This window comes from Tupaia chinensis, unplaced genomic scaffold, assembly GCF_000334495.1.
Source record: "Tupaia chinensis unplaced genomic scaffold, TupChi_1.0 Scaffold144346_1, whole genome shotgun sequence".
NCBI lineage: Eukaryota > Metazoa > Chordata > Mammalia > Scandentia > Tupaiidae > Tupaia > Tupaia belangeri.
Window position 1 is genome coordinate 5,397,980 of NW_006204205.1, and position 26,929 is coordinate 5,424,908.

General features: G+C 39.6%; 1 protein-coding gene across 1 annotated transcript; it reads right to left on the minus strand.

The window, feature by feature from the left end:
- On the minus strand, positions 1-26,929 carry LOC102487967 (complex III assembly factor LYRM7-like). The gene is made up of 5 exons (XM_006166926.3): positions 26,845-26,929; positions 19,286-19,358; positions 15,135-15,205; positions 6,195-6,276; positions 1-86 (listed from the first exon to the last, which is right to left on the minus strand). The coding sequence occupies exons 1-5, from the start codon at positions 26,860-26,862 to the stop codon at positions 1-3; spliced, it is 330 nt and encodes a 109-aa protein (XP_006166988.1). The 5' UTR covers positions 26,863-26,929.

Genomic DNA, 26,929 nt, shown 5'->3' on the forward strand with positions numbered 1-26,929 from the left:
TCACCAAGGACCCTGGTTCTTTTTTATTCTGCTATCCCACATGTATGGTTTTGTCTTCACTGCTGCTGTCACATCACATCTACACTCTGGACAGGAAGAAGAAAGCAGAAAAAAGGGCGAAAGGAGAGTGCTAGCCCTGCCTATTTCTCTTTAATAGGAAAACAATGGCTTTCTTGCAGGCGACACCCAGCAGACAGCTGCTTTATGTAGGCCAGAAAGGTGTTACGTGGTCTGAGAAATCACTTTTTCTGTTTGTTTGGCACATTGTACCCTAAGCACAACTTTTCAGTTAGTAAGAGAGAAAGGATGTTAGAGAGGCAATGAGCATTATCCCTTTGGCTATACAGCATGCATCTATACCCTTCATCCCATTTATAGACTATACCTATTCACTGTCCCCTAAGGTCTCATCCGGATTCACTCCAAGCATCTCAAACATCTCTGGTTGATACGACGGCTTTCCATCAGGTGTGGGTCACACGGTAGAGACCTACTGGGCCTCAGGGATAATTAAACAGGATACAAGGAAAAGTTGGAATGGGAAATACATGACAGTCCCTGTCCACAGCAAATCCTAAATCCTGCTGGACAAAAGAACAAGGACTCCTTGTTTTGGCAAAGGAATAAGTTCCCTAGTCAGCCAATTCTGTTTTCTGGAGACTCAAAGACCCTCTCAGGCCCACTGACTTTCAAGATTCTGGCTTCTGTCCTCTGGGTATCTTCCTTGTCTGGAGGTGGAGAGACTGGGTAAGATGTCCTCCTTTTGTCACTTAAAGCTTTCACCATTCACTTCCTGTATTCAGGGGTCCAGGAATGGCCTTAAGAGTTGGAGTAAGGGGGCCAGCAGGTGGTGTAGTGGTTAAGTTGCTAGACTCCCACAAAGCTGACCTCAGTTCAATTCCCAGACCCAGAAATTTAAAAGTTGTGCCAGGCACATGTGTGCGCGTGCTCCAAATCCCAAGAGGATAATGGAGGAGAAGGGACTGCGATGTGGTCATACCCCCCCGGGGGTGGTGGTGGTGTGATTTACCATTTTCCCTCTCACCATTTCTCTATGTTGTTTTCCAGTGAGCACATACACCCTATGGCAAAACGTTAAAAAAAAAAAAAAAAAAAAGTTGGAATAAGAAAGCAAGGCCTTGGGTTTCTTGGCAATATAGTTCACTCCAAAATTTCTTAAACCTCAAATTAGTTTCCAGTCATTCTCATGTACAAGTAGCCATGCACAAAAATCTTGATATGGTTTTTAAGCATGAAGACTGTCATTCTTGGGTAATATCTCTCCATTCAGTTCATCTCCCTATCCCTTGCCTTAATGGTCACTTCTTAAAGTAATAAAAAACAATAAGCTCCAGTGAGTAAATGCATCATATCCTGACCTTTGGCAGAATTTGAAAGTCTTGGGTATTGATCTTATTTCACATTAAAGCTCTGAAGCCTCCTGATTATATTGATTTCAGTTTATAGTGGATAAGAACAATTGGTATTTTTAATTCCCTAAGGCTCTAAATTATGGGACTCTCAATCAAGCTATAGACAAGTAATACTTCCTTTCATCTTTGCTTTTCAGACTAACTCGCTTAAGCTGTACTCTTCCTCTTTTTCAATATTTTGCTAAAAGCTGCAAGCACTATCCAGCACACACTGACATTCTTATTTCTATTACAGTGCCAGCCTCAGGTGGTACTTGGTCTCTGTTCCAAGAAAGAGTAACAGGGGGTCAGTGGATGGTGTAATGATTACATTGCTGGACTCCCATGTGGTCAACCACAGTCCAAGTCCCAAACCCAGTGGCTTAGAACTCATGTTGGGCACGTGTGTGTGCATGCCAAAGATTCCGAGAGGAGAATGGAGGAGAAGGGATTGGGGTGTGGCCATCGTCCCTGAGGGGTGATTTCTCGCTTTCTCTCTGTGTCTCTCTGGTGAGTGCACATGCCCTTTAGCAAAAAATCTCTCAAAGAAAAAAAAAAGGAAGAGTAACAGGTACTGACCTTATATTTCACTAGCTTGAAGCCTATGATGGATGGTGACAGCATGATAATTATACTTCCCTTTGTCTCTGCTTCCATTCAACTAATTCCACATTATGCAGTTTTTAATACCTGATTGATTGATTGCCACAGGGTATGTGAGAGAGAGAGAGAGAGAACGAGTGCAAGTGCGTGCACGCATCCCAATGGGGTGTGGTCACCCTGCAATTCGTTTCCTAGTCCCTTCCCCTCCATTTCTCCATCCTGTTGGGATTTTGGGCATGGATGCACATGTGCCCAACATGCTTTTCAAGCTATCAGGGTAGGGACTTGAACTGTGGTTATACATGTGGGATCCAGCTCTCTTAACCACTAGGCTCTGGGGCCAATCTAGTACTTCACTTCTGGTTAGTTACCAGAAGTGTTAGTTGTAAGTAACAAAAGTGGACACTGGCTGATCAAACAGAAAAAGCACTTACTAACAAGCTATTGTTCTAACTCAATGGAATTGCTGTGAAAGGTAAAGAACTAGGCAGGCTTGGGAACCAGCAGTTAGCGTAATGGCTGTGTCGCTGGACTCCCACGTAGTTGACCGCAGTTCGTGTCCCGGACCCGGTGGCTTAAAACTCACGCCGGGCGCGTGTGCGTGCGTGCCCAAGATCCCAAGAGGAGAATGGAGGAGAAAGGATTGCGGCATGACCATCCCCCATGGGGGGTGATTTCTCGCTTTCTGTCTCTATGTCTCTCTCTGTCTGTCTGGCGAGCGCATGCGCCCTACAGTGAAAATCTCTCTCAAAAAAAAAAAAAAAAGAACTAGGCAGGCTTGACACTAAGCTTCCAGGAACAATGACCAAAGCCATGCCACAGAATTGGCCTAATGATAAAGACTGCTGTTCCCCTGTGGGGCACTAGAAGAAACTACCAACACTCTTAAACATCCTAGAACACAAGATGCTATACTTCAGATGCTGCTAGAAACTTAACTTTACTACATCTGCTCCTGCCGACAATGCCACTACTCCATAAGGAACCTGATCCTGCCAGCAAAATAGATTTTGTCAAACTTCTCTGGAGTTCATTTCTAAATATGGTGAGTATGCTGGAACTATACTAAATGCGTGTGCCTGAACTGCAAAAAACCCAAGTAAGTGAAACTTCTAGGTTCTGTCTTAGGGATTTAGAACTCATAGTGATGAAAATTCCCCAAAGTAAGGACAAAGAGGGATAAATAACCGGCAAACCTGTCAGATATTTACTACTCTATCCCTTTCCCTAGCTCGCCCTATTAGATACCTTTGGAATCAAAAGATACGCTACGACTGAAATTTTCTGTGTTCATTAACTTCTAACACTTAAATTAGGCCAAATACAGCACAAGTATATATACATGCTATATACTTTGCTGTACTTTTATTTTATTGATTTTAAGATCCTGGACTTTGCTCTCTATGTTTGATGCCAAGTATGATAACAACATTAGTTTACTGAGGTTGCCAGATCTCAACAAGGGAATGCACTGAGATTATGATTTATTTCCTGTATTTTAGGCCAATGAAAGGTTTATCTACTCTTATCATAATAAAAAAAGTAATTTCTTGAAATAAAAAGCCTCTATGCTCAATGATGGACCAAAATAAAAATTTAGATCAAGACTAAAAAAATATATACTGTGGGATCAGCAGTTGGTGTGCTGGTTAAGGCGCTGGACACTCCCACATGGCTGACCATGGCTTGAGTCCTGGACCTGGTGGCTTATTTTCTCACTTTCCCTCTCTCACTCTCTCTCTCTCTCTCTCTCTGTGTCCCTCTGGTCAATTTAAAAAATAAATGAATGAAAACAAAAAAACGAAGTATATAAGACATAAGAAATGGAAAATTATTTGCTGATAACAGGTATGTTGATGTGCTTGATTGAGCCAATATACAGTGTATTTTGGATGGAAAAAAAAAGAGTGAAACAGTGTAAGATTGTATGTTTTATCATTCACCAAGGTTCAATACAATGCTAAATAATTACTAAAAATGTACTATGTGTGTAGACATGAATAACTGAAATAAAACTGATAAACACACAAAAAAAGAATAATAAAATAAACAAATAAATAAATAAATGAAATTAAGTAAATAATTTAATATATATACATATATATATATATATATACACATATGTGCCCTACAGCAAACTAAAAAAAAAGTGTGTGTGTATATATATATGTGTATGTGTGTGTATATATGTAAAATAAATAAAATAATTAAAAACATATATAGATGATCTTATTAAATACTATTAGTATATAATAACCTGAAGTCCTGAATTTTCTTCTTACCATCTTTATTCATACATTTGATAATTTATAGAGTATATCTGCTGAGGGCCAACATTGAAACAGCTATATAATGTCCACATTAGACTGAGGACTTCAACAGCCTATGATTAAGGGAGCTAGATCCCAGTGGCAAACCGAGGATTGACTTCTGACCTTGGCAGCTTGAAAAACATGCCACATGTATGTGTGTGCCCCAAATTCTGACAGGATGGAGAAACTGAGGAGAGAGAGAAGAAAGTGGTCATGCCACAATCTCATCTTCTCTATTTCTCCATCCACTGGCTTTTCGGGTGTGCAAGTACACATGCCTGGTGTTTTTCCAGCTATTCGGGCCAAGATTAAATCAATGTTAGCTATGTGGCTTCCTTTAACCACTAAGCTATAGGGCTGGCCTGACCCAGAAACTTCACTTCTATATATAAATAAGAGAAATGTGAGCCAGTGGGTGGTGAGGTTAAGGCATCTGGATCCCACATGGCTGACTATGTGGTTCGAGTCCCGGGCACAAAGGCTTAAAAATCATGCAGGGTGCATGTGCATGTGTGCCCAAAATCCTGAAAGGAGAAGGGATTGTGATGTGGCTATCCCCCTGGGGGCTGACTTCTCACTTTTCCTCTCTCTCTTTTTCCAGCAAGCATAAATGCCCCATTGCAAACACTGCAAAAAGAATAGAGAGAAATGCATTTTTTATATATATATACACATTTACACACAGTTTTACCATCAAAAGGCGCACATGGGTCCGGCCCCGTTGTGCAGTGGTTAAGAGGTTTGTTGGGCATGTGTGCCCAAAATCCTGATGGGGAGAAATGGAGGAAAGGGATTGCACTGTGACCATACCCCACTGGGGAGTGCTTTCTCTCTCTCTCTGGCAAGTGCACATACCCTCTGGCAAAACTTTTCTAAAAACAGCACATAAAACCATGTTCATCATAGAATCATTATTCATTATAGCCCAAAATTAAGAACAATCCTAATAACAACAGAAGGATAAATTGTGATATCTTCAAACAACATTCGTAACTATGTTGTCATATACAACAGTATAGAAAAATCTCATAAATACAATGTTGAGAGCAAGAAACCAAACAAGATAATAATCCCATATGAATCCATTTATTGAGTCATAGGAAAAGTCATGATGTATTTTTCTGTTTCTCTACGCAAAAATGTGTCAGGACTTTTCCGATGACCCAATATATAAAGTTCAAACATTTTGTAATAAAGTTCAAAATCTATGGTTTTAAATACCAGGGCAGGGATTATCCTAGTGGGGAGGAAGTAACTGGGAGGAACATGAGGGGACTTCCTGGATTCTGGTAATGTTACAGAGTTGGAAGCGGATGTTGGTTACAGGAGTATTTTTACTTTGTGAAAAGTCACTGAACTGTTACAACCTGTGTACTTCTCTGCATACATGTTATCCTTCAACAGTCTACTTAAAAAACAGCCTTTCAGCAAGTCTGACTGTCTTCTTTTTGTTGCTGTTGTTCAAAACGATGCTTTAGAGATTGAAAAGAATGATAGGAAATGAGGTTCTGCCGGAGCCCCAATAGGAGTCTCAAGGTATAATGAAAGATAGCTCTATTTCCTTCCCATAATCCCGATTCTTCTATTAAAATCAATAATTACAGACTAAAAGATAAGGGAATAGACTTGGTTAGGTTAAGTGATAAATGATGCCAGAACTATTAAGAGATGATTACAAAGAAAAAAATCTGGTAAAACAAAATTTCATAATTCAATATTTTTAGATTATGGCTTTACAAATGTGCACAATATTTATTACAATGCCCATAATGAAGCTGTTTTACTACTCAGCATTAAAAATGCTGTAATTGTTCAATATTTTAAAACACATTGAAGTCAGAAAATAGTTTTCTTTAATTTTACTTACTCAGTGTATTGTGGTCTGTGTGAATACCTTGTACAACTGATGTCCTGAGTAGCAATTCAACATCAGAACCTATTTTCATAAGCTGTTAAGAAAACCAAATAAATAGAATAAATTTTTCAGGTGTTTCATATAAATGTACTTTTCTTGAAAACCATAGTTTTGCTATAATATCTTTTTAGGTAATACTGCTTTATTTAAACTTTTTATTATTTATCTTTATCTTGAATGAATGAATGAATGAAAATTTGACTAGAGAGGGGAACAGCAGTTGGCATACTGGCTATGTCGCTGGACTCTCGTGTAGTTGACCACGGTTCGAGTCCTGGACCCAGTGGCTTAAACTCATGCTGGGCGCGGGTGTGTGTATGCCCAAGATTCCGAGAGGAGAATGGAGGAGGAGGGATTGTGGCATGGCCATCCCCCCTGGGGGGTGATTTCTCACTTTCTGTCTCTCTATCTCTCTCTGTCTCTATTTCTGGCAAGTGCATGCACCCTATAGCAAAAACCTCTCCAAAAAAAAAAAAAAATGGGAACCAGCAGTTAACGTAATGGCTATGTTGCTGAACTTCCATGTAGTCGACTATGGTTCATGTCCCGGACCCAGTAGCTTAAAACTCACGCCGGGCACATGTGCGTGCATGCCCAAGATCCCAAGAGGAGAATGGCAGAGAAGGGATTGTGGCGTGGCCATCCCCTCTGGGGGCGTGAGTTCTTGCTTTCTGTCTCTGTCTCTCTCTCTCTCTCTGTCTGACGAGCGCATGTGCACTATAGCAAAAACCTCTTAAAAAATTTTTTTTTTGACCAGAGAGTAACAGAGTGAGAAAGAGGGAGAGAGAAGAAAAGTGAGAAAATAAGTCGCCAGATCTGGGACACAAACCATGGTTGGCCATGTGGGAGTCCAGTGCCCTTAACCACCATGCCATCTGCCAGCCCCTATTTAAACTTTTAAAGTAACCATTTCAAGTATAGACAGCTCAGGCATCATGCATATAGGTTTTTTTTTTATTTTTTATTTATTTATTTTTTTTATAGTTTGTTATAGGGTGCATACACTCACCAGAGAGAGACAGAATGAGAAATGATACACTGCAATCCCTTTTCCTCTAGTCCACTTGGGACTTTGGGTATGCATGCACATGTGCCTGGTATGTTGTTCAAGATGCAGGGTTCAGCCCTTCCTTTTGGGCGGAACCGCCATCTTCCAGTAATTAACCAAAATGACTAACACAAAGGCAAAGAGGAGAGGCACCCGATACATGTTGGCCTTTTAGAAAACATGGAGTGGTTCCTCTGGCAACATATATGTGAATCTACGAGAAAGGAAATATTGTAGACAGTAAGGGAATGGGTACTGTTCAAAAAGGAATGCCCCACAAATGTTACCATGGCAAAACTGGAATCATCTACAATGTGACCCAGCATGCTGTTGGCATTGTTGTGAACAAACAAGTTAAGGGCAAGATTCTTGCCAGGAGAATTAATGTGCATATTGAGCATATTAAGCATTCTAAGAGCAGAGATAGCTTCCTAAAATGTGTGAAGGAAAATGACCAGAAAAAGAAAGAAGCCAAAGAGAAAGGTACTTGGGTTCAACTGAAGCGCCAGCCTGCTCCACCCAGAGAAGCACACTTGGTGAGAACCAATGGAAAGGAGCCTGAGCTACTGGAACCTATTCCCTATGAATTCATGGCATGATGGGTATTAAAAATAAACTAATCTGTGGTCTATTAAAAAAAAAAAAACAATGCAGGGTCCAAGACTCTGACTGCATAGTTGGCCATGTGGGATCCAGCTGCCTTAACTAACCTCCAACACCTGATGGCCAGACATACATATCACAGTTTTAGCTTTTATCCATCTACTCCACATTTCGCTCCAAAACAGATTCAGAGTATTTTTTGTTTTAAAGTGTATTTTAAAATGTTTAAGATGCACTTTTTTTCTTTTCTTTTGTGGGGGTGGAGAGGAGGGAGCTGAATCTCTCTTTAGTAGAGTTGGATGTTCCTAACATTAGAATGAATATTGGATTAGGATTCAGAACACATGGATTCCAACTCTGGTTCTGTCATTAAGTATATGGCCTTGGTTTAGTTAATTATCTATCATCTTTGAGTGTCAGACTTCATCAAATGCAAAGTGAAGAACTGGACTAGAACTGATTCTCAAAAGCTATGAGACCCTAAGGAACCTTGAGATCCTTTTAGGAATCTATGAGGTCAAAAATCATTTCATAATAGTTTAGCCTTCATTGTTTTGAGTTGTGAGCAGAGGTAGAGCTTTCTCCTTAGAAATCTCTCTCTCTCTATTTTTTTATAAAGGTTTTTGTCATAGGGAGTATGCACTCGCTGGAGAGACAGAGACAGTGGAGGGAAAGTGAAAAATCACCCCGTGGGGAAAAGGCCACATCCTAATCCCTTTTTCATTCTCCTTCTGGGATTTTGGGCATGTATGCACATGTGCCCAGTGTGAGTTTCAAGCTGCCAGATGCAAGACTTGAACTGAGGTCAATCATGCGGGAGTCCAGAGCTTTAACCATATTCCACCTGCTGTCCCCAGAAATCCATTTTTTGCTTGAAAGAACCATTGACAGACCATGATTAATTAGACTTAGCTATGTGACAGACATTTTCTTGAAAATGAGTTCAGTGCATGTATCACTTCCAGGAAAACAACTGAAAGTACTCGCTGACAATAATAAAATTAAAACTTTCAATTAAAAATCAGAAATCTGGAGAATTTGTATCCACCACAGTGAGCTTCCCAAGGGAAGCAGTGATAGTTTCACAATGCTTACAGATTTTTCTGATGAGGTGAATATTAATATATGTAATTCTGAAATATTATATAATGAATTATGTCAATATTTGGCAGATCTGTATTGCTCAGTGAGCCTATATTTTCCAAATCACTAGTGTATGATGCTACAAAAATCACACCTGGTGGGCTGGTAGGTGGCGTAGTAGTTAAGGGTGCTGGACTCCCACATGGCTGACTGCAGTTCAAGTCCCGAACCTGGCGGCTTACTTTCTCACCTTCCCCCCATCTCTCAACTCTGTTCCTCTCTGTTCTAAATAAATAAATAAATAAAGTTAAAATAATTCTTAAAAAAAAATCACACCTGGAATGAAAAATCCATTCAAATAGACAGGTAAATTAAAATCCATTGGTTTACTAAATGAAGACTCACAGGCACGTGGACTACCCCAGAAAGAAGCAACAACATATAGGCCCTGAGAGAGAAAAGTTCTTGATAAGTTCAGATTCAAAGAAGTAACTGGAATTGGGAGAGTGAAAGGGATGTGGCTCAAGTTGAGGTGGAAAAAAGTAACAGGAGTCAGTGGCACAACCTTGTAGGTCATGGTAGGGATGTTAACATTTTCTTTGAATGGGATGAGGAGCTATGAGAGTTGTGAGAAGAAGACTGATGGAACATGACTTTATTTATTTTATATTTCTTTCATTTCCTTAACGTGTTTTTTAAATTTGATCACTGTGTATCTTTACAGAATCCAAAATGAATTTTGCCAACATGAATATATTGTATATTACTCCACTCAAGAATATTACCATACACATATCAACAGATAATTTTCCATTGGGATGTGCATTTTTTTTTTTTTTTTGCTACAGGGCATGTGTGCTCACCAGAGAGAAAGAGAGAGTGAGAATGGCAGAAAGATAAAGTAAGAAGTAGCCCCACAGGGAGGATGGCCATGCCACAATCCCTTCTCTTCCATTCTCTTCTCAGGATTTTGGGCATGCACACACATGCACCCAGCATGAGGGTTTCTTTTCTCTTTTTTCTTTTTTTTGAGAGAGTTTTTTTGCTATAGGGCGTGTGCGTTCACCAGACAGACAGAGACAGAGAGACAGAAAGCGAGAAATCACCCCCCAGGGGGGTGGCCACGCTGCAATCCCTTCTCCTCCATTCTCCTCTCGGGATCTTGGGCACACACACACACGCGCCCAGCGTGAGTTTAAGCCACCGGGTCCGGGGCTCGAACCGCGGTCGACTACGTGGGAGTCCAGCGACATAGCCATTACGCTAACTGCTGGTCCTCCCCAGCATGAGTTTTCAGTCACCAGGTCTGGGACTCGAATTGCAGTCTGGGATTCGAACTGCAGTCAACCACGTGGGAATCCAGCGATGTAACTATTACATCATCTGCTGGTCTTGGGATATGCCTTTTCTTAAAGGCTCACTCTGCTTTTCAAAATATTGAAAACAGACTGCAGAGAATGAAGGTGGAAGCAGGAGGGCCCTTTAGAGGGCTGTTGTAAGAATTAAGGGAGAGAAAATGGTGGCTTCAACTAGGAAATAATAGAAGATGAGAAGTGGTGGAATTCTGGATATACTTTGAAGATTAAGCCAATAGGATGTGCTGACAGAATGGATGTAAATGTGGAGAGAAGTCAGGAAAGAAAGCATCAAGGTTTTTGGTCTGAGCATCAAAAAGAGGGAGCTGCTATTAATTGACTTGGAGAAGGCGATGGGAAAGCAAAGCCTCGCTTCTTGACACCTGGGCAAAGGCTGGGCAGGGTAGAGAAAGAACAGTCTCCTCATCCATTGGAGGTACAAAAACTACATTGAGTCCTAAAGCTGAGGCTGGAAACAAGAATAGAGGAGGAACCAAAGATTAAAGGGGAGCAGAAGGGGGTCTCTAGGAATCCCCAGAGCCTCCCCATTGTACCAAAACCCTCAACAGGGCCCGTCCCATAGGAGAGCAGTTAGGCAATGCAGAAGGGAAGATGGATCTCAGATGCCTGACTAGGGTTCAAGTCCAGCCCTAGATACGAAAAATACATCCAGTGGGTATGCACATGATCAAGAATCTGATGGGGTAGAGAACTGGAAGGAAAAGGATTGTGGAGTGATCAGACCCACTGGCAAGTACATGTGCATGCACAAATACCTTCTCTCATACATGTGCCTCTGGCAAAAACAAAAACAAAAAAAGCAAAGAAACCCTTTACTGATCTAAAAGATAATAAAGTTTCTCATCACAACTATCTTATTTTTAAAGATTCGTTCATTTAATTTTATTATTATTATTTATTTATTTTAAAAAATTTGTTGTAGGGCATGTGCACTCACCAGAGACAGAGAAAGCAACAGTGCAAGTGAGAAAGCAAGCCACCAGGTCCAGACTTGAACCACAGTCAGACATGTGAGAGTCCAGTGCCCTAACCGCGGTATAGCCTGCTGGCCCTGCAACAAACTTTCAAGAAATTACCATTTACTGAGGTATGTTATCAGAATAGTCACACTTATCTGAAAAGGTTAATATCTACCCCTTTCCAACTACATATCTGTGTGAGGCTGAATTTTCCTCATATATATCAGCTTTTTTAAAAAATATAACTTTTTAAAATGTTTTTCTTTGTTTTTGCTTGTTTCTTTGTTTGTTTTCTTCTCCTTTTCCTTTTAACTTTATCACTTTACAGCTCAGCCTCCACACACTGAGGGTCTAGAAAGGTCTAAGTGAACAGTAGCCAAACATCTGAATACTATTAGGGTCTGAATATTCCTCAATTCTCACTGAATCCGCTGCACAAAGGGAGAAAAACGGAACTGCAGACAGACTGCAGATCACCTCCTACTGCACGCCTCTGATCACTCAGACTGAACTTTAAGAAATTAGAAAGAAACATATAACTCGTCAGATGAACAGAAATCACAGCAAAGACACAAGAAATATGAGAAACCAAGAAAATACCTCTCCCCCAAGGGAAGAGAACTCCTCTTCATCCATGGACAGTACAATGGAACTCCTGGAAATGTTAGATAAAGAATTTATAATATTCATAGTGACAAAGCTAATAGGTATGCAAGAGAAGAAACACAATGAACTCCAGAAGAGGCAGGAGAAAAGAGCTGATGAGTTCCAGGAGGTGAGGAAGTTCTTGCATGATCTGAAAGAGGAAATACCATAAAAAAGAATCAAATGGAATTGTTAGATGAAGGCTGTAATACAGGAAATCAAAACCTCCCTTTAAAGTATTAAAAGCAGATTAGATCATGTGGACTGAATCTCAAATGTAAAGATAGAATCTTTGCCCTAGAAAAATTCACTATGAAGACTGAGAAAATAGCCCCCCAAAATGAGAATAATATACAAGAAATACTAGATGCCATCAAATGTCCAAACATCCAGATAATTGGTATCCCAGAAGGTGAAGAGACTAATAAGGGAATTGATAATCTAGTTCATAAAACCCTGGGGAAAAAAAATTCCAAACCCAGAGAGTCACTCAAATATCAAGACCCTGGAAATACAAAGAACTCCAAATACAATCAATCCAAGATCTTCTCCAAGGCACATCATAGCCAGATTGACCAAAACCACAGACAGAGACAAGATACTAAGACTGGCAAGAGAGAAATGTCAAGTTACTTACAAAGGATTTCCCATCAGGCTAACAGCAGACCTCTCATCAGAAACAATGTGAGCAAGGAAAGAATGGGAAAATATATTCAAAATGTTAGTGAAAAACAATTTCTATCAAGAAAATTGTACCTGGCAAGATTATCCTTCATATGGGAAGAAAAGACAAAATCATTCGCATATAAACAGAACCTGAAAGAATTTACCAACACCAGACTAGCTCTCCAAGAAGTTCTGAATGGAATGATGTATGAGGAAGACTAAATACAGACACACAGAAGAGTTCAAAAACAACCAAGAAAATGGCCAACTTGGGACCAGCAGTTAGCATAATGGCTATGTCGCTGGACTCCCACGTAGTCAACTGCGGTTTGCGTCCCAGACCTGGTGGCTTAAAACGCACTCTGGGCGTGTGTGTGTGTGTGTGTCCAAGATCCTGAGAGGAGAATGGAGGAGAAGGGATTGCGGTGTGGCCATCCCCCCTGGGGATGTGATTTCTCGCTTTCTGTCTCTCTGTCTCTCTTTGTCCTTCTGGAGAGCACATGCGCCCTATAGCAAAAACCTCTCAAAAAAAAAAAAAAAAAAAAAAGAAAGAAAAAAAAGAAAAAAGAAAATGGCCAACTTAATGTAGGGACAAGTCTGAAGTTGAATTGTTTAAAATCTTCCAGAATTTAAACAGAAAGATCAGACCACAACAGAAAAAAGATTAATTACACAAGACTGAACTGGTAAAATAGAATTTTATGAATTTTGACCAAAATATTACCGATTTTCTTCTATGCTCTGTTTTCCAAATTTAAGGATTTTTTGTCTTTTCTTGAGCCGTTGATAGGTTCTTGTACCTATCTGAACAGAATTCTAACCTGTTTCTTGGCTTTAAGTTTTAAGCAAATTTCTCTTAACATTTTTTGATTTTGGTTTATTAAAGCTAAAACTGGGGGCCAGCAGGTAGCATAATGGTTAAGGCCACTGGACACACCCACATGGCCGATAATGGTTCGAGTCCTGGACCTGGTGGCTTGCTTTCTTGTTTTCCCTCTCTCTCTCTGCATCTCTCTTTGGTCAAATTAAAATAAATAATGAATAAATAAAATTAAATAAATAAATCTTTAAAAAAAAAAGCTAAAGCTGCTTTTTCTTGAAATTAAAAATAAAATTTTAAAAGTACCTATTTATTTATTTATTTAAATTTGACCAAAGAGGGACAGAGTGAGAGAGAGCAAGAGAGACAAAAAGTGAGAAAGCAAGCCACCAGGTCCAGGACTCGAACTGTGGTCGGCCATGTGGAAGTCTAGCGCCCTTAACCACCATGCCACCTCCTGGCCCCTAAAAAGTACCTATTTAATGACTGCATTAAGCTATATAGCTTCAGCTAGGTGTTACTTTATAATGTATTCATTCTATTCATGGAGTTTCATGTCTAAAGTCAGACACGTGTTCACAGATATGTATATATCAGCTGAACTTGCTATTGAAAGTATTTAGATTAATTAAGATATTTGTGAATCAATAAAATGTGGGGAAAAAGAGGAACAGAAAGCAACTGTAAATATCAGACAGTGTAGGAGAAGGGTGAGAAATAAGGAATCAAAAAAGAAGAAAAATATTTAAGAAACAAGAAATGGAAAATTATTTGTTGATGATAACATGTATGATTAAGCCAATATACAGTGTATTCTGGATGTGAAATCACATTTTGTATGCTGTGATGATGTTCAGTGAATAAATGTAAAATGAATAAATTCAAAATAAAAATAAAACAAATTAAAAAATGTAAAAAATATTACATTCAATCACTTGATTCCTTTTTCTATTTTTATACACAGTTAGATGCAGCATACTGAGGATACAAACAATGTCTATATACCAGAATACACATCCAGGAAAGAATAGGATACAGACAATGTGTATACGCCAGAATACACATACAGGAAAGAATCACTGTGCCTTTTTTTCAATGGACATATATTAGGAGTACTAGAGAGTGCACAGAATAGTTATCACTAGAGTGTCTTCAACTACAGTAAGTGACCAAAATGCAAATACAGAAGGCAAGATATAAATACAAAACTGAAAAAGCAGCTTACAAATTGTTCAGTGGCTCTTTATGCCATTGCCAAAATAGAAATTAAAAAAAAAAATCTAACTGCCTAGTTGAGCTGAAAGAGTAGAGGTTCCTTCCGTAGCTCTGAATTACTACACTGCTGACTCTCCTTAGTTGCAGTCAATTGCCTTAGATGAAAAGAGAGTATCTGTGAGTTTCTGGGTTGGTTCAGCTACTCTTGCATTGACCATGGCTATGTCCATGTTCTCTCTTGCTGTCTTTTGGAATGCAGACAGATGACCCTGAGGAGGAGAGCCATACCAAACAAGTGAAGACTATCTACGGTTGTGATGGCTTTAACTATGAAGCAATGGGTTTTATGTTGCATAACTGCTCTATTTTCATCATTTCCTCTTTGCCAAGACAATTTACAAGAGTTCTGTTACAACTAAAAAAAAAAAAAAATAAAATAAAGAGTTCTGTTACAACTGAAAAACTCATTTACTATACCTCTTCTATTTTCTTAGGCGAAGTCTCGCTTTTATTACTTTTGAATTCTTCATTTATCTTTATTCTGGCTGCTAGAGAAAGAAAAAAATATTATTATATACATAGTCATTTACTTTTCTAATTTATACTTCCTTGCTTAATAATTTACATGTTATTTATCGTGGATGATTACTTTTCTAGGATAGGAAGATATTTTGTCCCTATATAAATCAGAGCATAAGAATAAGAAATTTATTACATAAATCTCTTGGAGAGCTGGCAAATTTGTAAGTAAATCTAATTTATACGTGAATACTTCTTTTACCCACTTTTTACTCTCAACTTCATTTATGAACCAATAGCTATTAGTTTTTTTGTTTTGTTTTGTTCTATGTTTTTTTTTTTAGGTTTTTGCTATAGGTTTGTGTGCTCTCCACCAAGGGGAGAGACAGAGAAAGGGGAACTGAGAAATCAACCCCCAGGAGGATGGCCACATCACAATCCCTTCTTTTCCATTCTTCTCTTGGGAGTTTGGGCATGCATGCACACGTGTCCAGTGTGATTTTCAGGCTACCAGGTCCAGAACTCGAACAGCAGTTGGCCATGTGGGAATCCATCTGCTTTAACTACTATGCCTCCTGTTGGTCCTTTTTATAAATTTTAAAAATCTAGCTTAATGCTTTATTCTATAAATCTAAGGAGTAAGAGTAAAGTTATTTTTTTTAGAGTTTTTTTTTTGCCTTAGGGCATGTACACTCATTGGGTGGAGGGCAGGGGAGAGAGACAGATACAGTGAGAGGGAAAGAAATCATCTCAGGGGTGGTTTCTCAATCCCTTCTCCTCTGGGGATCTTGGGCATGTATGTGCATGTGCCTGGTGTAATTTTCAAGTCACTGTTACAGGATACGAACCATGGTTGACCATGTAGGACTCCAGCGATGTAACCACTAGGCCATCTATTGGTTCCTAAAATGGTTCTTTAAAGAGGGCAAAATTCAATATATACAAACATATTAAACTACTGGGTTGTTGGAGAAGTCTTGACACATTTTTGTATAGAAAAACAGAAAAATACATCATGACTTTTCCAATGACCCAATATACAAACATATATACAAACAATTAAAATAAATATTTAGCAGCAAAGAGCACACACACATGCTCATCATATATATATTTATAATTCTGAGTGTGTCTTGGCTGACATGCAAAAGGAGTGATAAATAAAACTTCTGTTCATATATATCACTGAGACTTCAGTGTCATCATAGCAATATAATTTAGAATAGTCTTACCGGTCTTGGTTGTTATGTGCATTTATAATCCTTATAATTGCTTAGTAAATATGCAATAATGTTAGCTGTCTGATAATTATTTCACTTAAAAATTTAAAACAACAAAAATATTCCATGATGATGAAGAACAACCATAAAACCTTTCTATGCTGGATACATTTCAATATGTAAGACAGAGTTTGGCTTTCAGAATGAGACTGCTTAGGTTAAATTTCAGGTCCACCTCTTAGTCTAATAAGGAACAAATCTTTTCACATTTTGTCAGTTTTCTCATTTGCAAAAATAGGAATTATAGGACTCAACAGATGGTGTGGTGGATGGTGTGGTGGTTATGTCATTGGACTCCCATATGGCTGACCGCAGTTCAAGTTCCTGACCCAGTGGCTTGAAACTCATGCTGGGCATGTGTGCCTGAGTGTCCAAGATCACAGGAGGAGAATGGAGAAGAGACTGTGGCGTTCCGTGGGGGAGGAGAGGAGGAGTGATTTCTCATTTTCTTTCCCATTCTCTCTCTCTTTCTCTCCCCAGTGAGCACCCATGCCCTAAGGCCAAAACTTCTCTAAAAAGAAATAGGAATTGGGACCAGCAGTTAGTGTAATGGCTATGTCGCTAGACTCCCATGTAGTTTACTGCGGTTCGAGTCCCAGACCCGGTGGCTTAAACTCACGCTGGGTGCGTGTGCGTGTGTGCCCAAGATCCTGAGAGGAGAATGGAGAAGGGATTGCAGCATGGCCATCCCTCCGGGGGGGTGTATTCGTGATTTCTGTTTCTCTGTCTGGCGAGTGCATGCGCCCTATAGCCAAAACCTCTTCCAAAAAAAAAAAAAAAGAAATAGTAATTATAATAAAACTTCTCAGAGTTGTTATAAGAATTAAATATGGAGTTCATGTAAAGTACATAATATGACATATATACCTTAATATTTAAGAAATTATTGGGTTGTTGGAAAAGTCATGATATATTTTTGCATAGAAAAACAGAAAAGGGGGACCAGCAGTTGGCGTAATGGCTACGTCGTTGGATTCCCATATAGTCAACTGCAGTTTGAGTCCCGGACCTGGTGGCTTAAACTCATGCCGGGCGCGTGTGTGTGTGCCCAAGATCCCGAGAGGAGAATAGAGAAGGGATTGCGGCGTGGCCATCTCCCCTGCGGGGTGATTTCTCAATTTCTGTCTCTCTGTCTTTCTGGTGAGTACATTCATCCTATAGCAGAAACCTCTCTGAAAATGGCGTGGTGGTTAAGGTTGCTGGACTCCCACATGGTTGACTGAGGTTCAAGTCCTGAACCTGGCGGCTTGCTTTCTCGTTTTCTCTTTCTCTCTCTCTCACTCTGTCCTAGCAGGCAGAAGTTAAATAAAGAAGGCAGAAGTAAAATAATTCTTTCTTTAAAAAAAGCCAAAACCTCTCAAAAAAAAGGTAAGTCATGAGTTTTCTGACAACATAATATTTTAATAAATTATAAAAACATATTCCTAGGGAAAGTGGGGACACTTTACCTTTAAGGAGGTTTAAAATGTATGAGGAGTGGAATTGAACATAACTAATACACAACCTAAGCTTTGGAGTTAAATCTGGAAGGTTCTGATTTTCAAGTAAGATTGAAACTACTTAACACAGTAGGATACTGAATCTGGAATCATGGTCCTAGACAAGTTTTAATTTAAATAGTAACAGAGAACTATGTTAAATGGCTTGGACCCAAGGTAAACAACGGAGAACACTAAAAATCCAATCCTTTTTCTTTTGTCTGATTCTCTATGAAAACTTGATTTTTTTCTTTTAAGAATTATTTATTAAATTTTATTTGTTCATTCATTAATTTTAATTTGACCAGAGAGAGACACAGAGAGAGAGAGAGAAGTGAGAAAGCAAGCCACCAGGTCCAAGACTTGAACCATGATAAGCCATGTGGGAGTGTCCAACATCTTAAACACCATGCCACCAGCTAGTGCCCCCAAAACTTCATTTTTAAAATAAGTTTCTTTCTTTCTTTCATGAGAGGGCATGACAGAGAGCATGTGCTTGTGAGAGAGAATGAGAGTGAGAAAGGCACCCTCAAGAGGATCCCTTCACACCTTCCCCCAACCCTCCATCTAGTCAGGATCTTGGGGTGCATGATCTCCCTGTGTGTTTCAGGTCCACTTGGGATCTGAACTTATGGTTGGCCATGTGGCTTCCAGCACTGCAATCGGCTACCATAGGTGCTATCAAAACCAGGCTGAAGGGACCAGCTGGTAGCTTAGTGGTTAAGGGGTTGGACTCCCAAATGGTTGACAATGGTTCAAGTCCCAGATCTGGTGACTTGAAAATCATACCAGGTATGTGTGCCTGCCCAAAATCCCAGGAGGAAAATGGAGGAGAAGGGATTTCGGTTTTACCTTGGGGGGTGATTTCTCACTTTCCCACTCCCTGTCTATCTGTATCTCTCTGTTGAGAACATGTGCCCTATGGCAAAAACTTTAAAAAACAAAACAAAACAAAATTTAAAAGCTGGGCTGAAAATGTGATCTTTTAAATTTTTTAAGTAGATATTTACCTTGCAAAACAGTATGATATAGTCTTTATAGTATTGGGTGGTCGGTAAGTGGCGTGGTGGTTAAGGATGCTGGACTCCCACATGGTCGACCATGGTTCAAGTCCTGGACCTGGCAGTTTGCTTTCTCACTCTCTCTCTCTCTCACACTCTGTCCCTCTCTGGTCACATTAAAATAAATAAATAAGGTTAAATAAAATAATTATTTAAAACAAAACCAAAAAAAAAAAACTATAGTATTGGGCAGAAATAGTTAAGATCATTCTCTAAGGTGGGTCTTGACCACAGAGTCTCTTAGATTAGTACCCATATAAAGTATTTAAAGAGTTAAATAGTACACTTACCTTCTAATGCTCTGGCATCATTTTTAAAAACTTGTTGTCTGGTTCTGTGCAATGTTTTAAAGAGCTGTAAAACCTATTAAGAAAATGAGAATTTAGAGCTCAAAAGAAAAACTTTTCAGATTTTATGTAATTATGTTATAAAACCTAAGCAGTATTCTTTTTCTGTTTGCTTCTTAGACTATTTTTTAAAAGTAAATAGTGAAAACTAGGCCTTGCTAAAAAACTTGCCCTTGATTATTTTAAAATAAAAAATTAGCTTTACTTGTGAAAATAATATGGGGGTCAGCAGGTGGTGTGGTAGTTAAGGGCACTGGACTCCCACATATCTGAACCCAGTTTGAGTCCCAGACCTGGTGGCTTGCTTCCTCACTTTCCCTCTCTCTCTCTTTCACTCTGTCTCTCTCTGGTCAAATGAAAAATAAGTAAATAAATAAATAAAGTTAACTAAAATAATTCTTTAAAAAAAGAAAGGAAGTAATATGAAATTGTTTGTAACACATATTACAATACAAGGATGTGTAAAAAGTTAATAATCCGAGGCTGGCAGGTGGCGATGTGGTTGAGGGTGCTGGACTCCCATATCCCTGGGAGTCATATGTTTAACCTAACAAATTAAATAAATTTTAAAAAGAAAAAAAGATTAAGTTGAGAAAAACTGCCTAGAGTTTAGAACAAAAATTGAGAGATAGAAATTGAGACAGGAGAAGAAAGTTAAGAGAGTAGTCTAGAATGTTCAACAGTTAGATTTACAGGAGTGCCTTGACTGATCCTACAGCCTACTGGTTAAGGAAGCAAGATTTCAAATGGCTAACTACAGTTTAAATCCTGGTCCTGGAAGCTGGAAGAACATGCTGTGCACATACATGTGCATGCCCACCCAGATAGGATGCAGAAATGGAGGAGAAGGAATTGTAGTGTGACCACACCTCATTGAGGGGTGCTTTCTCCCTTTCCCTTTGTCTCTCTTTCTCTGGTGAGCTCATGTACTCTCTGGAGATTTAAAAAGAAGGAGGAGGGGACCAGCAGGTGGCAGGATGGTTAAGGCACTGGACACTCCCACGTAGTTGACCATGGTTCAAGTCCCAGACCTGGTGGCTTGCTTTCTCACTTTCCCTCTCTCTCTCTCTCTCTCTGTGTCTCTCACCGGTCAAATTAAAAATAAATAAATAATTTAAATAAATAATTATTTTTAAAAAAGGAGGAGGAAAAGAGCAGGAGTACCAGCTAGTAGAAAAAGAGAAAATTGAGGAAAGAAATGAAAAGGGGAATAAATCAAGAACATTTCACATTTCTATCTAGTAACTGATGTTACACTGGGGCCTAGAGGTGGTGTGACGGTTAAGGCCCTGGATTCCCACGTGGCCGACCACCATTCAATTCACAAAGAGGCTTGAAACTGACATTGGGCACATGTGCCCAAAATCCTGAGAGGAGAATGGAGAAGAACGGATTGTGACATGGCCAACCCCCTAGGGGATGTTTTCTCACTCATTTTTCTCCGTCTGTCTCTTCGGTGAGCACATGCACCCTTATAGGAAAAAAAAAATCTCTCCAAGAGAAAGAAAGGGTTGCACCAAGTTGCTAACATAACAGAGCACATCATGATGTAAAGTTCAGTGCAATGCTGATAAAGAGAGAATTCTCTGGGTCACCAGCTCTCTGGTGTAGTGGTTATGGCAGCTGGATTACATGGCCAACAGCATGGTCTGAGTCCCAGATCCACTGGCTTGAAAACCATGCCTTGCATGTATGCTTACATGCTCCAAATCCCACAGGGATTGTGGAGAAGAGATGTGACATGGACATCCACCCCAGGGGTTGGGGGTGCTTTCTCACTTCCATACATAGTCAGACTATCACCAAATATAAGGCTAAATAGACATCTCCAGACATGCACGTCTCTTACCTGTCATACACTCTTATTAGAAAGTTATGGAAAAAAATCCTCTGCCAAAATAAAATGAACCACACAAGGAAAAGACATGGGAACCAAGGAGACAGGTGATCTAACATGGGAGATACAGAGATGATAGAGTAAAAGTCATCATTTGTGAAACCAGACCAAAAAGCAGCTAATAGTTTAGACTATGGCAAAAGGTTGAGTAGCTCTGGAAAAGATATAGCTAGGAAAAAAAAAAAAAAATCAAACTCTTGGGTAGTCGGGAAAGTCATGACATATTTTTGCATAGAAAAACATAGAAAAATAATGTCATGACTTTCCCGACAACCTAACAGCAGACTTCATATTTGCTCAGAATTTGAGAATAGACAAGTAGAAAACTAAACAATGATAATAAAAACAAGACAGTTATAAATTACCAAAAAGAGTAAAAATTAGAAAAGAAAGGCAATGCAATCAGAAGTTCTATTAGAGGGCTCAGCTGTGGCAAAGTTTTATATAGCAATAATAAAATCAAGGATGAGAACTGACTTGGTGATATTTATATATTGGGACTGGACAGTGGTGTAGCGCTAAAATGCGACTCTCTATGAAGCTGGCCCACATGAGAAGGTTCTGAGATCATGTCCAGAGACCTCCCTAGTATGCTGGGAACATGTGTGCCCGAGATCAGGGGCTGGCTAAAGCTGGAAGTGGATCAGGCATTAAGACCCTGTTGGGGTTGCTGTCTGTTTCTCATTTATGGAAAAAAATAAAATAAACTTTAAAAATAAATGAATAAACAAAATTTATATATTGAGAAGTGAGGTGAGGGGGAACTTAGTCTTCATCTTCCATAATTAAAAGTCTATTAAATAAATAGCATTTTCAAAGAGGCAAAAAATTATCAGGAGTTTAAACATGTTATTTAGAAATACAGGAGTAAAGGGGTCAGCAGGTGGCATGGTGGTTAAGGGTGCTGGCCTCTCGCATGGCTGACTGCAGTTCAAATCATGTTCCTGGCAGCTTGCTTTCTCTTTCTCTCCCTCTCTCTCCTTCACACACTCTGCCTCTTTCTGGTCAAATTAAAACAAATAAATAAAGTTAAATAAAAAAAATTAAAAAAAAATACAGGGGTAAGTCTCAGAAGAAAAAGCTAAAATGATTAAAAGTGCTTACCTCCAGGGAGCAGAAACTGGGAGCAGGTATGAGGAGGAAGACACCTACTGGTTTTCTTTTTTTTGGTAGAGGGTTTTGTCTTACGGTGCATGCACTTGTCAGAGAGAGAGACAGAGAGAGATAGACAGACAGAGACAGTGAGAGGGAAAGCGAGAAATCATCCCGTAGGAGGGATGATCACACTGCAATTCCTTCTCCTTCATTCTCCTCTCAGGATTTTGAGCACACGCGTATGCTCCCGACCTGAGTTTCAAGCCACCAGGTCCAGGATTCAAAATGCAGTCAGCCATGTGGGAGTCCAGCAACATAACTGCTATGCCAACTGCTGGTCCCAACTTGTTTTCTATGTAACACTTCTTAAACTTAATATCTTAAACACTTCTCATACTTATCATCTTTATAACAATTTATTTTAAAAAGAGAAAGGACATTATCAAAAAAGGAAAAATGAATAGGAGAAAATATTTGCAAATCATATATCTGATAAGGGCCTAGTATCCAGCATATATAAAGAACTCTTCTAACTCTATCACAGTAATAAATAAACTCTAATTTTAAAAAATAGGCAAGAGATTTGAATAAACATTTCTCAAAAAAAAAAAAAAAACAAACCCACAAAAGTGGCCAATAAACCATGAAAAGACCTCAATATCATTTGCCACCTGGGAAATATAAATGTAAACCTTAATACAATATCACTTTATCCCAGTAGGACAATACAGTCAAAAAAACAATAGCAAATGTTGGCAAGGATGTGAAAAAATTATGCAACAGGTGGAAATGTAAAATGGTACAGTTGCTTTGGAAAACAGTTTGAAAGTGCTCAAAAAGTTAAACAAAGGGCCAGCAGGTAGTGTAGTAGTTAAGGTGCTGGACTCTCATATGGCTGACTGCAGTTCGAGTCCTAGACCTGATGGCTTAAAACTTTTGCTAGGCATGTGTGCATGTATACCCAAAGTCTCAAGAAGAGAATGCTGGAGAAGGGACTGTGGCATGGTCATGCCCCCAGGGGGGGTGATTTCTCACATTCTCTCTCTCTCTGTTTCTCTGGCGAGTGTACAATGCTCTATAGCAACCCCCCCCCAAAAAAAAAGTCAAATATATGACACTATAATTCTAGTACAAGCTGGATATTCCTTATCTGATATGCTTGGAACTAAGTGTTTCAGATTTGGGGATGACTGTATATACTTAATGAGATATCTTTTTTTTTTTGAGAGTTTTTTTTTTTTTTTAGCTATAGGGTACGTGCGCTCGCCAGACAGACAGAGAGAGACGGAGAGACAGAAAGTGAGAAATCACCCCCCAGGGTGGATGGCCACGCCGCAATCCCTTCTCCTCCACTCTCCTCTTGGGATCTTGGGCACGCACGCACACGCGCCCGGAATGAGTTTAAGCCACCGGGTCCGAGACTCGAACCGTGGTCGACTACGTGGGAGTCCAGCGACATAGCCATTATGCTAACTGCTGGTCCCCTTAATGAGATATCTTAAGAATGAGATCCAAGTCTAAATAAGAAATTTTTGTTTCGTGTGTGTGACTACACACACACACACACACATAACCTGAAGGTTATTTTATATAATACTTAAAAATATAAGGCCCATAAGATGAGGTAAGGTGTGGAATTTCCCACATGTGGCATTACACTGGTGTTAAAAAATTTTTGGATTTTGGAGCACTTTGGATTTTAGATTTTCAGATTAGAGTTCTCATCCTGCATTAGGGATATATTCAAGACAAATGCAAACATATGTTCACACAAAAATTTGTACACTAAGGTTCAAAGTAGCATTATTCAAAATAGACAAAAAGTATCATCTCTTGAGTGGGTAAATAAAATGTGGAATATTCGTACTGTTATGGCTTGAATTGCGTCTCTCCAAAAGAAATATTAAAGTCCCAATCCTGGGTACCTGTTAATGTGCCTAGAAAAAGAAACTCTGCAGATATAATCAAGGTAAAATGAGATTATTCTAATCTAATGTCCTTACGAGAAAAATACCAGGTGAAGAAAGAAATACACAGGGGAAAGACAGTTGTGTAAAAGTAGAGGCAGAGGTTAGACTGACACCACAGCAAAACAAGGAAAAATAAGGTTTGATAGCCACCATCAAAAGTTAGGAAGAAGGGAAGACTCTACTCAGAGTTTCAAAGGAAGCATGATCCTGCTGACACCTTGATCTTAGACTTCTAGCCTTCAGAATTGAGAGAAAATTAATCTCTGTTGGTTTAAGCCATGCTTTTATAGTACTTTGTTAGAACAGCCATAGGAAACTAATACATGGAAACAGGGTGCTTCTGTAAAAATGCGGAAGTGGCTTTGGAAGTGACTAATATGTATGTACCGGCTAGAATTCTGAGGTGCTTGATAGTAAAACCCTAGATTCCCTTGAGATTGTTCATGGAAGTATGTATAGGCTTTAATGGCATCATCAAAACCCAGGGAGTTTAACTGTGCAAGAGCAATGGAAGACATGTTGAATAAGACACTGACAGGGAAGTGGGGCCAAACAGTGAAGCAGTGGTAAATAATACTTCTTGAGACTGACCCACTGGGGATGGTGCTGCATTCTGCTCTCTAGAGCCTCTCCAGAGTATTTCAAATATGTGCTTGCCTGTGATCGGGACTGGCTTGGGCTGGGATGTGAATCTCTGTGTCAAGACCCTGTGGGGGTGTCTTCTGTCTACTTCTCTTGCTCATGGAAGAAACAAATAAAAACTTAAAAAGAAAGTGAGAGATAATAAAAAACTAATCTTTTTTTATACTATTTAAAGAGGAAAAAAAAGAGAAAGAAAGGTGGATTTCATTAGTACCACAAACAGCATCCCTAATTTAAGGCCTAAAGTAGAAAAAAAAAAATGTTGTCAATACTGCCAAGGAGCTATTGGAGCAAATATCACCTTGGCACTACCGAACTTTTATTAAAAGGCAGAAAACTAGGACACAGATTATCTTCTCTTCCTCATATACTGATAGGATAAATTTGAATAGTATATATGAAAGGGGACTCTATAGTCAGGTTAGTTTGAATCTGTCATTGTCACATATTGTACACTTGGACAAGTTACCTACTCTCTCTTAATTTTCTTGAATAATGGGATAATTTTAAAAGTGTATGCTATAATTTACATACCAGGTTTCAATTTAGATAGTAATTACTTCCCTGTCCCTTTTAAGTTTGGGTTACATGCCCTTCCTCAGTACTTCCAGGGCACCAGGCACTGCCTGCACTACATGCTAATTAAATGCTTACTCTCTGTTGTCCCATACTTCTTCAAAGGCTTCTTGATCACCTTTGTATTCACTCTTCGTATAAATCCTTTTACACGTGGTAGACCTCACAAATGCGTTTATAGAATAAATACTACTTAATTTCATTAGTATCTACGTTTTTCAAACGACTTCCCACTTCAAAGACTTTCATATACTAGTTTCTTTTTCTAGAGTATGTTTTTCTGGATTATTCTGGAATTCTTTAAATTCTAGTTACATGTTCATGAAACACGCTATTTCCAATTCAAAGCACTTACTACAATTGCAATTAAACAATTGTTCAAAATCTTGCTACCTGTTAGACTTTCTTAGGAAAGCAAAGGTGGTCACTTTACTTTTGCATTCACCATACCTAGAGAGCATAAGCTAAATGTTGGTTGTTAACTATTATTATTAACTGCTATGGGGACTCAATAAATTGTCTGAATGAAAACCCCTGTGCAATGTTTCTGTTGGCGCTGTATAATGTACTGAGAATACCAAGTTTAATAGTACATGAAGACCGCTTAGTGGCTCCCTATTACCGATCGACCAGAAACATGGCTTTTCCTCACCTTTCGGCCTGCGTTTCAGCTAGTGACCATTACAGGTGCCAATCGCCCACGCAGATACTTAAGGTTCAATGAGGGCGGCTCCTGAGAATTGTGCACCGCTCAGGTACAAGTATCGGCTTAGGACAAAAGAATCTGAGACCAGTTTCTCAGAGATAACTCCGGCAGCGCGAGCACATCCCAAGCTTATTAAAAGCACTCAGACCTCACTGGTCTCTGTTGTGTTATTTTTGGCAAATAATATCGCTAGGATTCGGTTGTCTCGGTTCCTAGACTCCCGTGAACCACTTGGTCTATGCGAATAAATGCTGGACCTCATTGGGTGGCTGTAGCTCCGCAATGCCTTCGGCATCTCTTGTATTTCCCACGGATGTAAAACGGTCGCTCAGACAAATACTCGGTTTGGAGACGAAATGGGGGCGGAACTCAAGTCACGGGCCTGTATCCCGTTAGTACCAAGGAGAGGAACCACACGGGTGCCTCCCTCCCTGTGCACCTGCACAAACCCTCGACTGTCCCTCAGGGTTGGTCCTCGGGCTCCTGTCGGGCAACGGCCACGACCTCCCAGAAGGGCCTGGACCCCGGCCTCCAAAGACTCCACACAGCCTTCGCCTGCCCATGAACTTCCCCTCCCTGTCGGCACCGCACCCACCCCTTTCCCGAGCCCTGTCACCTTGGTTGCCTGACCCATGGCTCTCTCGGGCGAAGCAGCCACTTCTCAGGCGGTCGAGCCGCCCCGCCTCTCCGCAACCCATCAC